General features: G+C 39.8%; 1 protein-coding gene and 1 long non-coding RNA gene across 2 annotated transcripts in view; one reads left to right on the top strand and one right to left on the bottom strand.

Annotated features, from left to right (window-relative positions):
- Positions 1–373: 373 nt before the first annotated feature.
- The window catches only part of LURAP1L (leucine rich adaptor protein 1 like), a 30,104-nt gene continuing 15,493 nt past the window's right edge, over positions 374–14,984 (bottom strand). The window contains exon 2 of the mRNA XM_048851241.2: positions 374–772. Coding sequence (XP_048707198.1) covers positions 395–772 — 378 coding nt within the window. The 3' untranslated portion in view covers positions 374–394. The remainder of the gene's footprint in view (positions 773–14,984) is intronic.
- On the top strand, positions 13,292–14,383 carry LOC125637112 (uncharacterized). Its single transcript, XR_012668313.1, has 2 exons — positions 13,292–13,437; positions 13,825–14,383. It is a non-coding gene; the product is annotated as an uncharacterized LOC125637112 (long non-coding RNA).

Genomic DNA, 14,984 nt, shown 5'->3' with positions numbered 1-14,984 from the left:
GAAATGAAGACTATTAGTTCCTCAAGAAGATTAACTACAAACTACAGGTATCAGTAGGTGTTTTATTGTCAAACAAATATAAACTGGTACTTTCAATCCCTGATGTCTTGTTTTGAAGATAAAAGCTTATTTCCTTCATCTTTTTTAAAGTTGTAAATATGGGATTATAAAACAAAACCCAAACCCAGAGCAATAAATTAAGATAAAGAAAAGGAAAAAAAAGCTAACAAACTACCCAGAATGAGAAAAGTTAGAAGCAACAGCAAAATTCTAAAGCGGATTCAAAGTAATTTTTCTTTTTAAAAAGGATTTTTTTTTTGCACACAAAATAAAATAGCAGCAAAGAAGGAAGATAAATACAAGTGCACACATGTCCCTCTGGAACTTCTTTTTATTAACCAAAACAGTAGTATTCATCAGACTCAATTTTGGGATGCTTGTGCAGAGTCTGTGAGGCCTCTAGAACAGAAGTATCAGTGAACTGTTCCATATCTGAAGGGGTGTGGTGACCTGGGACATCATCCACCAAAGTGTCCAGGTAACTCCCCACTGATATTCCATCCAGTCCATCACTACAATCTTGTAAACTGTTATAGCTGCCTTGAAGGGAGGTCTCCTGACTTTCCAGCAAGCTGCAAAGGCTGCCACTCAAACTACTACCTCTGCTGATGATGGCTCCCTTCTCTTCAATCACCCACTTTATTGATTCGATGCTTTCGTTGATGATGAGCAGCTGGCGCATGAGCCGGACGTCAGTGGCTCGGAGATTAACCTACACAGTAAAACAACAACAAAAATCAATTTTACTGTATTTTTTAAACAAATGGGTGTGAAACCAATTTAAACCATAGTAGGCTGTGACCAAACGGAGAGGTAAAAAGTAAATGATAGCAGATTTCAAGCATGAAATCTGGATTTGATATTTTTAATAAAGCAGTAGTGGATACTAACATTTGAGAGATATTATTCCATGTCCGTATTCCACTATAATGTACTTACAATCAGTACCTTTGCACTTTGTAATTGTCCTGGGCGATACAATAATATAGGGCCCAATCCAACTCCACCTGAAGTCGATGAGATCCTTTCCATTTACTTCAGTGGGAGTTAAGCCCTTATAGACATTTAATAGAAACTAATCTTACTTCATTTTTAAATTAGTCCACCACAGGACTCATTGGAATACTGGTGAAATGTTATTGGAAGAGCCGCTACCATTTAAAGGAACAGTGTTGAGTGTTTTCATTTCCTTCAGGTCTCAAAGAAACAGGACATAAATTCAACCTTGTACCTGTAAACACACTGAATGTAGGACACATATTATATGTACAAAACTTACATTCTCCTGCACTCTCTTTATCCAGAGCCTCTCTTATTGGTACTGTAACTCAGAGTATTGACTGAGTCCTCAACTGTGCATAAATTGTGAGGAAGGCTTGCAGTACGCTGACTCTCAAAGCATATCCGAGTTCAGGTTGCAAGTTTCAGTATAAGTATTTCACAGTTAAAAAGATAGCTTAGCTGGGCTGAAAATCCTAAATTAATTATGTAATCTCAGTTACTGCCACCAGACATGCACAGAAACACATACATATGCCAAAGACAGTACTGTTCTGTGACTTACAAGCAGCCAAGCAAGTTTTAAATAGAGTTGTAAGTTCTGGTGGCCGCAAGAGAACGGAACTAACCAGCTTTGCTGAGTAAAGCAGTAGGGGGAACAAAAATTGAGCGAAGTTTCCTCTGATCATGAAACTTATCACTGAAAAAGAGGCAGTATCGCTCATTGGATAGGGCAGTGCCGACGGATCAGGAGTTCAGGTTCTAATTCCTGGCTCCGCTACTGAACTGCTGCGTGACTTTGGAGCTTGAAGTCATTCTTCCTCTTTATCCTTCAGTTTCCCCTCTCACTTTTTGTCTCTCATCTATTTAGACTGTAAACTCTTGGAGGTAGGAATGGTCTCTTACTACATGTATGTACAGTGCCTAGCACAATGGTGCCCCAACCATGGTTGGGGTCTCTAGGCACCACCGTAACACACACACACACACACCAATGTCTAATAATTAACTGAAAGTAAAATAATTACATTGCTGGCATTGCAGATTATTTTTAAAATCAGGTCAGGTGAAGTTTATTAATCCAGCAGCTCACTAGTGATGGATTTCAATAAAGTAAATAAAAAGCCTGCATGGCATCTTATCTACATTCTGATAACAATTTAACTGTATTGGTTGGCACAAACTATTGAAATGTCTGTGACTCGAGCACAATGGACTGCTGTAGTGGTACATTTCAGTGGGAATATCAATGTTTAGTTTCTTTATTTTCTTAAAACCCAATTAAAAGTTACAATTATTGTTTGAATGTGGGAATTTGAGCAATCCAGGGAATAATGATGTAGCACAGGTGTTTATTTGTTGCCTTACCATAAGAGGGGTTGTTAAAAACAAAAATATATTCCTTGCCAGGATTGATCAGAACCAGAATCAGGGTTGCCAAGGTTCTGTGCAGAACTGCAGGATTCTTCTTCACTTAGAAATAATAAAACCACAATTGTCACATGAAAGAAATGCACTGAATATGAGGGTCAGAGAGGCCAACAAGACTTTAGTCTATGTATCCAGCACCTCTAAATTCATGAGCACCTGACGTTATCAGAACAGTCTTTCCTAACTTCCTCTAACAGTGGTACAGTATTTCCCAGATGATACCATGAAGTTGGCCTATACTGATAGGTAATGATATTCGCGGTAGGTCAGGTGGAGGGGCAAGAGTATCTGACAGTAACAGTTCCTGGAATTATCAAATATGACAGCAAGGGTTCAGGTTGCACGAGGGTAGGCTGGCAATTTCGGGAATGTCGATGTGCAAATCAATCCTCAGGTGGGAGATGACAATAGTTTTAAAGTGCTACAAATCACAATCTAAATACACCAGTGAGGTGATTCTCTGCTTCCCTAAAATTTGTGTACTTGGAGTTAGAGCTATCATAGAGACCCTGTCTCCAGACCAGTATAAAAAAGGTGTCTGGAGGTAAAGTTAGGTAAAAATTTCTCTATCCTGATTTTTGGCCTCAGTGTCTGTGAAAGATTGAAATAATTGGTTTGTGCAAAGCAGAGAAATCCTCAGTTTCTCCCAATTCCTGTACTAAGGTAATGCAGTGGTGGGCAAACTACAGATGATGGGCTGAGTCTAGCCCATCAGATGTTTTAATCCGGCCCTCAAGCTCCCACGGGGGGAGCGGGGTCTGGGGCTTGCCCTGGTCTGGTGTTCCAGATGTGGCCCTTGAGCCAAAAAGTTTGCCCACCCGGATGTAATGCATAGTACTTCCCTTGCAAAAAGCCAGTTTTTCCCTGTCAAAGAAACATACATTCTTAAGCTATATTTTAAAATAGTCTTCATATAATGTAAAAATATTCTACTTATAAAAATCACCTCATTTCATGTTATCTGTGAAAGTTTTGTGAGGGTTTAATGGTTCTCAGGATGCCTAGGACTGAGTGTCAACTTGTTACCTCCCTGCCTCCAGTGAGAAGAAGGAGCATTCCCCTGGCACTGCCAGTCCTTCCCAGCCACCCAAACTCTCTTCTCTAGGCTATGCCATCTCTTTCTTTGCCTTGCAGGTTAACAAGTGTACCTCAGTACACAAGCCCCTGTAGTATTCAGCCCTTTATCCATGAACACTCACAGAATTACCAGGTCAGCTGTCCCCAAAAGGAACAACAGCATGGATGCTTTAATTTAGGATCAGCTTCTTGTTCAATATCACAGCATTTAAATATGTTTAAAGTTAAAACAGTAAGTTTATTAACAAAGAACAGAGATTCAAAGATTCAAGTGAGTAGGGATAATGGAAGCAGAAGGGCTAAATATAAACCAAAATCATAAATTTAATCTAGAGAAAATGTGTAAAGTTAAAGAGCTAACCTTCTGTCTAATGAAGTTTTATCTGACCCCAAATGTCTTTTGCAGAGTTTCGAACCAAGGCTGATTTAAAAATTGCTCATGGAGAATTCACCACAACTCTTGGTAAATTGTTCAAATGGTTACTCTTACTGTTAAAAATTTACATCTCGTTTCCACTCTGCATTTATCTAGCTTCCACTCCTGCCATTGGATCATGTTACACCTTTCACTGTTAGACTGAAGAAGCCATTATTAAATATTTGTTCTCCAGGGAAGAACTTGCAGACTATAATCAAGTTGCCCCTTAATTTTTAATTTGTTAAGCTAAATAGACTGAGCTCCTTGAGTCTATGACTCATGGTTTTCTAAACCTTTCTCATGGCTCTTCTCTGAACCCTCTCCAGTTTATCAACATCCTTCTTGAACCGTGGACACCAGAACTGGAGATAGTATTCCAGCAGCAGATATACGAGTACCAAGTACAGAAGTAAAATAACCTGTCTACTCCTACATGAGACTCCTCTGTTTCTTATGCATCCAAGGACGGCATTAGCCCTTTTGACCACAGCATTGCACTAGGAGCTCATGTTCAGCTGATTATCCACCATGACTCCCCAAATCTTTTTCAGAGTCGCTGTTTCCCAGGATAGAGTCCCCCATTGTGTAAGCGTGGCCTACATTCTTTGTTCCTCGATGCCATATTACATTTTGCCATACTAAAATATATATTGTTTGGTACATAAATGTAAAGTGGGGTTTTCAGAAGCACTCAGCATTGGCCTTACTCTGGTCCCATTGAAGCTGATGGTGAAATTCCCATCAACTTCAGTGGGAGCAGAGTTAAGCTGAGGTGAATGCTTCTGACAATCCCAACCATTGCATACTGCAGATTGAAGATTTGTATATGTATAGCCATATAGGTCCTTGATTCCGGAAACATATGCATGTGTGTAATATTTCGCTCGTGTGTGAGTGGTCCCACTGATTTCAAGTGAACTATTCATGTGGGCACCAGGGCCATAGTTCATAAAATATAATAGACATAAAAATCCTATGCACCTGAAAATATTGGTCTACAAAAATCAAATAAAAGAAAATGTATAAACTATTAGTACATTAATATTTTCTAAATATATAAATTATGTTTGTCACATGGAGTTTAGTATGTCTATAAATGTATATATTTGTATATAAATATGTCTATATATATTTAAAATATTAATATATTTAGTGAAAATGTACATTTTTTTATACAGTGTAAATGTGTTTGCTCCATATGAGTTAACATGTCAATTTCTGTGATGGTTAATTCCGAAATGATATATACTACTGTAAATGTCTATTTTAAATATGGAGTTTCATTCAACTAAGACATAAAAAAGAAAATGAATAAAATTTGTCATGCCAGGCAATAGGCATTTTATCCTTGTTCTCCAAATTCATAAATTTCTGTACAGGAATACCGCATCACCATTGTTAATCCACAACAGCCTGGAAAGGAATTCATACTCTGAGGAATTGAGTGCTTTATCTTATTTTGGCAAGGCTACTTATTGGACTTGATTTTTCCATACATACCGTATTTTTAAATTGCAAATCCTTCAAAATATACTAAATTATATTACCTTGATATAGTTGCTCAAAACCCCCCCTCTTTCAATAAATCCTTGTTCTGTTAGTACAGCAGACATTTCAAAAGCTTCTCTGGATCTTATATCCCTGTATTTCAGAGCCTGTTTAACTCTTATGCATGCCTCCTCTCCCTCCCCCATCTTAGAATGACTTTTGAATTATTCTCACGGCAGTATCACAAGCATTATTAAGTTAACGAATCTGGGACTCTGCAAGGCAATACTGCCAATCACAACTTTAATCATATTTTCCACGCATCATTATTTTTATGTGATGTTTTGAAATCAGAGATTCAGGATTTCCCAGCCCCCCGGCCTAAGCAGCCTCCTCTGCTCCCATCAATAAATTACTGCAAGACATCTGCCTGGACACTGGCCTGCTATTGTGACAGTAGCAAATGACCCCCAATATGTAATGCAAGCTTGTTGAAACTGAGCAAATTTAGGAAACAGGAATTTCCCCGAAGGCTAGTTAAATACAGTGCCAAACAACACTAGCATCAATAAAGTTACTGATGTAATGGTTTCTTCTTGATAAATTAGAAGATTTATGTATTTCAAAACTAGTTAACAGGAAGCCCGTTGTTGCCATAATTACATCCACAGCTTCAGCTCTTGTGCAGAAGAGCCTACTTAGTAGCAATTCTTTGCATTCTTGGTGACTTGCACACGTTCCTTACAAACCACCACTTACTCCCAAGTGGCTCATACCAAGGTTGTACTTTTCCAAAGGCAAACACAAAAGGTGGCCCACACAATACTGTCTTTCCTCAATCGGGTTTATTTCATCAGATAGCACTCCGTTATCTATGGCCTTTTTGCCACTTATATCTACTTTAGTTCAGACATAATCACATTAGTTTGGATGCAGTCATGTGGTTTTAGCCAATGTAACTTTAGTGGTAAACAAATAAAATGCAAGAACATTCAATTAATGTGACTAAAGGAAACATAATCCCATCATGTTTGACAGCTCCATTTATTACAGCGCTGTAACAGATGCATTTCACAGAGACAAACCGAACAGGTTGGATTCATATCTAAAACTACTTTAGAAAAGCTTCTACAGCTGCTCTTATGAGTTAACAGCAGTGCATAGCAGGGGCTGGGAAAAGTTCAGATGAGTAGGTACCAGTTTTCTGGCAAACAGTTGTTGTCTTATCCTCCTCCACAGCATGCAACTGGGGCTACAGGCTGGCCCTTATGCCCTGCCACTTAATTTGATGTCATGCCCAGGGAAGGTTCTTCAAATGCTCTCCTAGCTAACTGTAAACATCAACCAACATCAAAACAGATAAATGAGTTGGAGGGAGTGACACAAAATTATGAAAACAATCAGGTGACTCCCTTCCTTTTTCAGTTTAAGCCACTCACGTATAAGATTGTTCTGCAAAGAAAGTTTTTTTTTCAATGAGAAAATATATTTTTAAAGAGTTTATAGTAGAAAACTATTATTTCTCCTGGAGAGTGAGCTACAGTGAGTTAGGGATTGATTCGGATTAGATCAGTTTTAAAATCAAGCTCATAATGTCTATAGCTGCTAGAAAAGGCCACTGACAATCAATGCTCAGCCTATGGTTTTCTGAATACAGCACACTACACATTCCCTTCTATACATGGTATTATTAAATCCTTAGAAATATTTTTTGACCTTTTTCAATATTCTACCACTCCTTTATCTTAGTTGATGAAGCGATGTGACTCTTTGCCAAGAGCAGAGTTACGGCATTATTAATGGTAGCTATAAGTGTACTTTAATTACAAATAATTTCTTTAATTTTAAATTTCACAACACTTGGCTTTATTGTGTGTGCCCTACAGCATGGATGGCAAGTATATAAAACAGAAGATGGACAAGGAAGCGTGACACGATGTTGCCCTAAAGCCAAATCCTCTGCCCAGAGTGCATCCCAAGTAAAACAGATGAATGCTGGGAAACTTTGTGGAGATATATGGGAAGGAAACCCATCACTGGTCTACAGCTGAATAGTACCAGTCCTGTCCCTTATAATTTTGGAGAGACATCCCACATTTTGTGGAGGGGGAAGGGAAAGATTAGCAAAACATGGTGGCTGCTTAAAAGCAGCTCAAAGGGTTGGAGTGTGAGAAGTAGTTCTGGGGAGAAGGATTAGTGGGCAGAGGGTAGGTAAACTGGCCACAGATGCAATGTTCTTCCATTTTGAGAAATAGTCCCAGTTCCAATGATAGTTTCCATTTTATATACAGAGAATCTCAAACCAGTAGAATCTTTCAAAACAGAAGTAATATTTTAAATGCAACCACTGTAGTTACCTCAGCTAAAATATTAGCATTAGTTACTGTAGTTTTCCTTTCATGAGGTGTGTAAAATACGTGAGTCTCAACTTTTTTACCCTAATTGTTCCAGTTCCTCTGTTATTCATATTGAACAATTTTCTGGCACCATCTATGGATATCTCCCTCTTTATTTTTTCTACTGAGTTAGCCCTGCTTTCCTTGGAATTTAATCTCAATATATTTCAAGTTTACCAAGTCTTTTAAAAAATATTTTAACAATAAATCAACATCGAAAAAGTTACCTTTCTCTGAGCTTTATGAGTCTTCTCCATTTCCTAGCAAAAACAATAAAGCATACTCTGTTTTTCCTGATATTAATTTTCCCACTACAAAAATTCTCACGTGGTAGCAATTTAGTGTAGTTTAGTGAATTCATTAATTTGTCCTTTCTTCTGGGTAACGGAAGAAATCATCTACACCTAAGCAATATATAGATGGCATCATGCTATTTGAAAATATGTGGTCTGACCAGCTAAAAGAGCAACCACAGACAGCGTATCAAACCCACCAACAGCAACACATAGGCCAGTCCTTGGCAGACGACGTATATCACAAATTGAACTCTACAGAAATTAATAGACTCAAGTTCAGACCCAGTGTACGTGAGCACAATTCTGTTGAAGTCACTGGAGTTACATTTGTTTAGAACAGGGATGAATTTGGCCAATAAACCATGAAACCAGCATTCTTCATTTACAAAATGATAACCACAAGCAGGGCACTAAATTCTGTACTTGTAGGTGAATGGACTCTGTGAGCTATTGTTTAATATTTATACTACAATAGTGTCCAGAGGCTCCTGACAGGAGAGGTTTCCCATTGCGCTAGGTGCTGTACAAACACAACCACCACATCCTGTAAAGATTATAGTGTAGGGGGTCTTACATACCTTTCACTATGATTCTATTACTAATATCTCACTATGTAATATAGTCAGCTGAGTCTTTTTCCCAACAGAACGCTGAGTGCTGCTATTAATATTACCTTGCATTTGTATAGTACATTACATCTGAGGATCTGAAACCACTTCACTATCTTTAACTAATTTAGCCTCACGATGCTCATGGGAGGTAGAGAAATATTATGACCCCTTTTATTACTTATGAAAAAGGTGGCATGGAAATGTTTAAGCATGAAAGTTTGAAAGTTAGTCCCTTAAGTTAGGATACTAGTTACATGAGCAACCTGAATGATTTTCAGAGGAGCTCCTGGAACTCCAGGCCACTTGAGCACATCAGTAGTCTCATTGGCTTTAATGAGACCTTGCTGAATCAAGGTCTTAGTGTTGATTAGTGCACCTAAATTCATACTGATGCACCAAAATCAGAGGCCTAGATTTTCAGGAGCACAGTTCATTTTTAAAAATATCAGCCCATTTATTTAGGTGCGAATATACAAAATTTAGGTGCCTAACCTCTCACCCTGAAGTTTGAAAATGCTCCCCTATGTGATCTTCCCAAGGTCATACAGGGATTCTCTGCCAGAGCTGCAAACAGAATGTGAAAACCAACCTTCACCACTAGAAGTTAAATTGGTGGTGATTTAGAAAACAAATTTTGCATTTCTTTCTTCTTTGCTTCTGACCTGATCTAGGTTATGTTGCATGGCTAACAATATTTTTTATTTCCCTATCGCCTTGAGTTTTTTAGATTTACAATGGATCTTATCTCATTTTTGAGGGCTGTAGTTCATACAAATTACATTTTTAGTGAAAGATAGGTGGGAGTTGGAGCTGCTAAATTCTTGGGCATTGTAAATTATCCATTATCAACTGTACTTTTAAACATTTATAATTACTCATATTTAAAATATTTTGGCAAATCGGAGAAGCACATAATCTTTGCATTTTTTTATTACCTTCTTTTCATGTAGAAAGAATGATTATGGTGAAAAAATAGCTTAAGAAAATATTGGGAGAAAAAAAGGGAGTTAGCAGCTTCCATTTCTTGCCTTTTAATACCTCTTCTTTCAAGCCTCCAAAGTACCCAAAATGTTAGTTGATGTTACCCAGCATATATCACAATTAGTTTTAAGTCATAGCTCTTTTAAAATGAGCAGTCATTAAGGCTTCACTATTGCTGTCTGAGCCCTTGACCTTGGTTTAGAGGGAGACCACAGCCTTGCGATGATCTCCTTTCAGTCTGCTGCAGTTCAAGAGAAACTATTCATTCAAAGCTCACAACAAAATGTTTTTTTAGGGCTTTTGTAACACATTGTAGCAACATAATGAAACTTTCCGATGAGCGGCCTTTAAACAGGAGAGAGAGACAGCAAATGCTTTGGCTTCAGTTTATTGAGAGATTTCTTTTTTAAACTGTAAGCAGAAATCCACTTAAAGGCAGAGTAAGAAAACAGAGCACCTGAAAATGGCACAGAATCAAGCACCTGTTATTTTTAATGAGGAAGTGTGCATGGCAGGTCAGACTGACTACTTTTACACTAAGCAGGCAAAGCAACTTGCTCAATGAAATGTTCTTAAGTGCTCAAATCATCCCACAAACGGTTCCCAAAACATTTTTGAGGGTGTCTGCAAAATAGTTTTAAGCATGAATATTTTAATAGCATAATTACTCATGGTTTTGATACAGTAGATGAGACTATTAATGATTTATAGTTGTCTTAATATGCTACAGAAACACAAACAAATGTAAAACTTTGTTCATTAAGTGATCCACTTCTGATTTGACAGAAAAGAAACACACACAGTCAAGTTGTGCTGCCATCATGTTAGTTTCTCGAGGTCTCTTCTCCCTCTTAAATTACACTTTATTTATTTGGGTTATTTTACTACAATCTGCTGTTCTCTTTGCCAAATATTTACCAATATTTGTGCTACTCACAAAATGAACCAGTTGTAATCCACAGAAAAATAATTCTGTACTATACCCCCTCAAACTGCATTCTCTATCTTGAAGTTACATATGACAACTAAAACACACATGCCCCAAATATACTGACAATTCTCTATTGTGCGAGAGGAAGAAATAAGAAAAGGAAAAAACCCTCACTATGTCTATGACAGTTATACTGGATCAGACTGATATATTCATCTTCTGTTCAACAGCTTAACAGTGAGCAATGCAAACCACTAGGAGAGTCAGGTAATCTTAGCTATTTTTTCATGCATTCTACAATAGCGGAAATTAAGTCCTGTGTAAAAGGTTGAACATATGTGGAAATTACCATAAACTAAGGTCTAATTCATCACTTCAAATACTGCAAGACCCAGAATTAAGCGTGATAAAGACAGATGGCTAGCATATGGCACCAGAAGGACCACTGCACCTAGAAGAGCCTCAAATGTTTCTTTTTTATGTTCTAGGGAAACAATAGTGTATGGAGGTGAGAGGAGTGGAAAGCTTCATTGCTGTCCTGACTTATGATAGCCCAGATTTTTCTAAACCCCTTTAAGTATGCAGATGCTGCCGTTTATAAAAACAACTTTTGATGTTATAAACATGTCTCACATCACATGGAGGTGAAACAAAATGTTCAGAAAGTTGATGTGAACCCAAATATGTTGGCAGACATGATAATACAAGTGCAAACATTTAGGTCAACAGCCAGTGGCAAGAAATGGCTGCTGGTGTCAGCAAGTGTTAGAGCAGATGGTACAGGATAGAGTTATTATCATATGCTCTGGACATCTGGCTCAGCAGCAACACACAGCTTCACTTCTCCCCCTCCCTCTCCATCAGATGGCATCCTGGCTCAATAACATAAATAGTTTTTTTCACTGAATTTCAAATATGGCACAGTTAAGTCTCTGCATTATCCCTGCCTGTCTTGACATAAGCCTATTTAATTAGTGTAGTACTGGCTGCCTGAATGGGAAAACATTTGCTCACTTCTGAGTTTGCTAAGTAAGTGCTGATTCCTGTTCTGCTGATCCCTCTTAATCTAATGGGCTTAGATCCAACCACTGTGTACAGTCAAAAACTTAAGAGTGCAAAAGAAAAGAAATTGAAAGATCATCTTTAGTATGCAGTATGGATTTATACAAATCTGAAGCTGTTGCTTGGATTTCACCATGAAAGACTGTAGTGCGCCATATGGTCAAAAGTAACTCTCAAACTAAGGCAATTTTTTAAAAATATATACATTAAAGGTATATATTGAGAGTATAATATGATATAATATCCACTTCAGAGTCCAAAAGTTAAGAACTGGAATTGGATCCAAATCTCAAACTTTTTTGAAGTACTAGTGTGTTCATATTTGATTTCACAGTACAACTAATTAAAAAGATGCATGTGAGATGCAAAATTAAAATCAGGGTCTGACATTCCCAGAAGTTTCTATCGGGTGTTTGGCATCCATTTTAAATTATACTGCATTAGAAGTGTGCAAGTTTTTGAATACGGTATTTGTGTTTCATAAAGACAGAGGGAATCAGGCAACTTTTCAAATTCAACATTTTTTTTGTTTTGTTTTGTTTTTTAAAGTAACCACAAACTGAAAACTTTTCAGTTTAAAGCCAAAAGTTTTTGGCTTTCAAGTTTTAATTTTTTCAGCAGAAACATTTTTTTTCAGTTTTGTTTACATTTTTCCAAGGGACAAAGTTTCCCCAACCCGGTGCTACTCACTCCTCTACCAGCTTATTGTCCATGTGTGTTTCATGGGCTTTGCTCCATGCCATGAGTATAAGCCCTGGTCTACACTAGGACTTTAGGTCGAATTTAGCAGCGTTAAATCGATTTAAACCTGCACCCGTCCACACAATGAAGCCCTTTATTTCGACTTAAAGGGCTCTTAAAATCGATTTCCTTACTCCACCCCTGACAAGTGGATTAGCGCTTAAATCGACGTTGCCAGCTCGAATTTGGGGTACTGTGGACACAATTCGATGGTATTGGCCTCCGGGAGCTATCCCAGAGTGCTCCATTCTGACCGCTCTGGACAGCGCTCTCAACTCAGATGCACTGGCCAGGTAGACAGGAAAAGAACCGCGAACTTTTGAATCTCATTTCCTGTTTGGCCAGCGTGGCAAGCTGCAGGTGACCATGCAGAGCTCATCAGCAGAGGTGACCATGATGGAGTCCCAGAATCGCAAAAGAGCTCCAGCATGGACTGAACGGGAGGTACGGGATCTGATCGCTGTTTGGGGAGAGGAATCCGTGCTATCAGAACTCCGTTCCAGTTTTCGAAATGCCAAAACCTTTCTGAAAATCTCCCAGGGCATGAAGGACAGAGGCCATAACAGGGACCCGAAGCAGTGCCGCGTGAAACTGAAGGAGCTGAGGCAAGCCTACCAGAAAACCAGAGAGGCGAACAGCCGCTCTGGGTCAGAGCCCCAAACATGCCGCTTCTATGATGAGCTGCATGCCATTTTAGGGGGTTCAGCCACCACTACCCCAGCCGTGTTGTTTGACTCCTTCAATGGAGATGGAGGCAATACAGAAGTAGGTTTTGGGGACGAAGAAGATGATGAGGAGGAGGTTGTAGATAGCTCACAGCAAGCAAGCGGAGAAACCGGTTTTCCCGACAGCCAGGAACTGTTTCTCACCCTAGACCTGGAGCCAGTACCCCCCGAACCCACCCAAGGCTGCCTCCTGGACTCAGCAGGCGGAGAAGGGACCTCTGGTGAGTGTACCTTTTAAAATGCTATACATGGTTTAAAAGCAAGCATGTGAAAGGATTACTTTGCCCTGGCATTTGCGGTTCTGCCTTTGCAAAAGGTTTCTGGGGAGGGCAGCCTTATTTCGTCCTTCATGGTAGGACACTTTACCACTCCAGGCCAGCAACACGTACTGGGGAATCACTGTAGAACAAAGCATTGCAGTGTATGTTTGCTGGCATTCAACCAAAATCCGTTCACGCGGTGGGAGGAGGCAAAATGCGACCTTGTAACGAAAGCACATGTGCTATGTATGTAATGTTAACAGCAAGGTTTACCCTGAAAGAGTGTAGCGACTGTTTTATAAAATGTGTCTTTTTAAATACCGCTGTCCCTTTTTTTTTCTCCACCAGCTGCATGTGTTTCAATGATCACAGGATCTTCTCCTTCCCAGAGGCTAGTGAAGCTTAGAAAGAAAAAAAAACGCACTCGCGATGAAATGTTCTCCGAGCTCATGCTGTCCTCCCACACTGACAGAGCACAGACGAATGCGTGGAGGCAAATAATGTCAGAGTGCAGGAAAGCACAAAATGACCGGGAGGAGAGGTGGAGGGCTGAAGAGAGTAAGTGGCGGGCTGAAGAGAGTAAGTGGCGGGCTGAAGACAGGGCTGAAGCTCAAAGGTGGCGGCAGCGTGATGAGAGGAGGCAGGATTCAATGCTGAGGCTGCTGCAGGACCAAACCAGTATGCTCCAGTGTATGGTTGAGCTGCAGCAAAGGCAGCTGGAGCACAGACTGCCACTGCAGCCCCTCTGTAACCAACCGCCCTCCTCCCCAAGTTCCATAGCCTCCACACCCAGACGCCCAAGAATGCGGTGGGGGGGCCTCCGGCCAACCAGCCACTCCACCACAGAGGATTGCCCAAAAAAAAGAAGGCTGTCATTCAATAAATTTTAAAGTTGTAAACTTTTAAAGTGCTGTGCTTAAAGTGCTGTGTGGCATTTTCCTTCCCTCCTCCACCACCCCTCCTGGGATACCTTGGTAGTCATCCCCCTATTTGTGTGATGAATGAATAACGAATGCATGACTGTGAAGCAGCAATGACTTTATTGGCTCTGCAAGCAATGATTAAAGGGAGGAGGGGAGGGTGGTTAGCTTACAGGGAAGTAGAGTGAACCAAGGGGTGGGGGGGTTCATCAAGGAGAAACAAACAGAACTTTCACACCGTAGCCTGGCCAGTCATGAAACTGTTTTTCAAAGCTTCTCTGATGCGTACCGCGCCCTCCTGTGCTCTTCTAACCGCCCTGGTGTCTGGCTGCGCGTAACCAGCAGCCAGGCGATTTGCCTCAACCTCCCACCCCGCCATAAACGTCTCCCCCTTACTCTCACAGATATTGTGGAGCACACAGCAAGCAGTAATAACAGTGGGAATATTGGTTTCGCTGAGGTCTAAGCGAGTCAATAAACTGCGCCAGCGCGCCTTTAAACGTCCAAATGCACATTCTACCACCATTCTGCACTTGCTCAGCCTGCAGTTGAACAGTTCCTGACCACTGTCCAGGCTGCCTGTGTACG

Source organism: Caretta caretta, chromosome 5 (genome assembly GCF_965140235.1).
Source record: "Caretta caretta isolate rCarCar2 chromosome 5, rCarCar1.hap1, whole genome shotgun sequence".
Classification (NCBI taxonomy): Eukaryota; Metazoa; Chordata; order Testudines; family Cheloniidae; genus Caretta; species Caretta caretta.
Note: the sequence above shows the minus strand (reverse complement) of the source record. Positions and strands in the feature narration are given on the sequence as shown.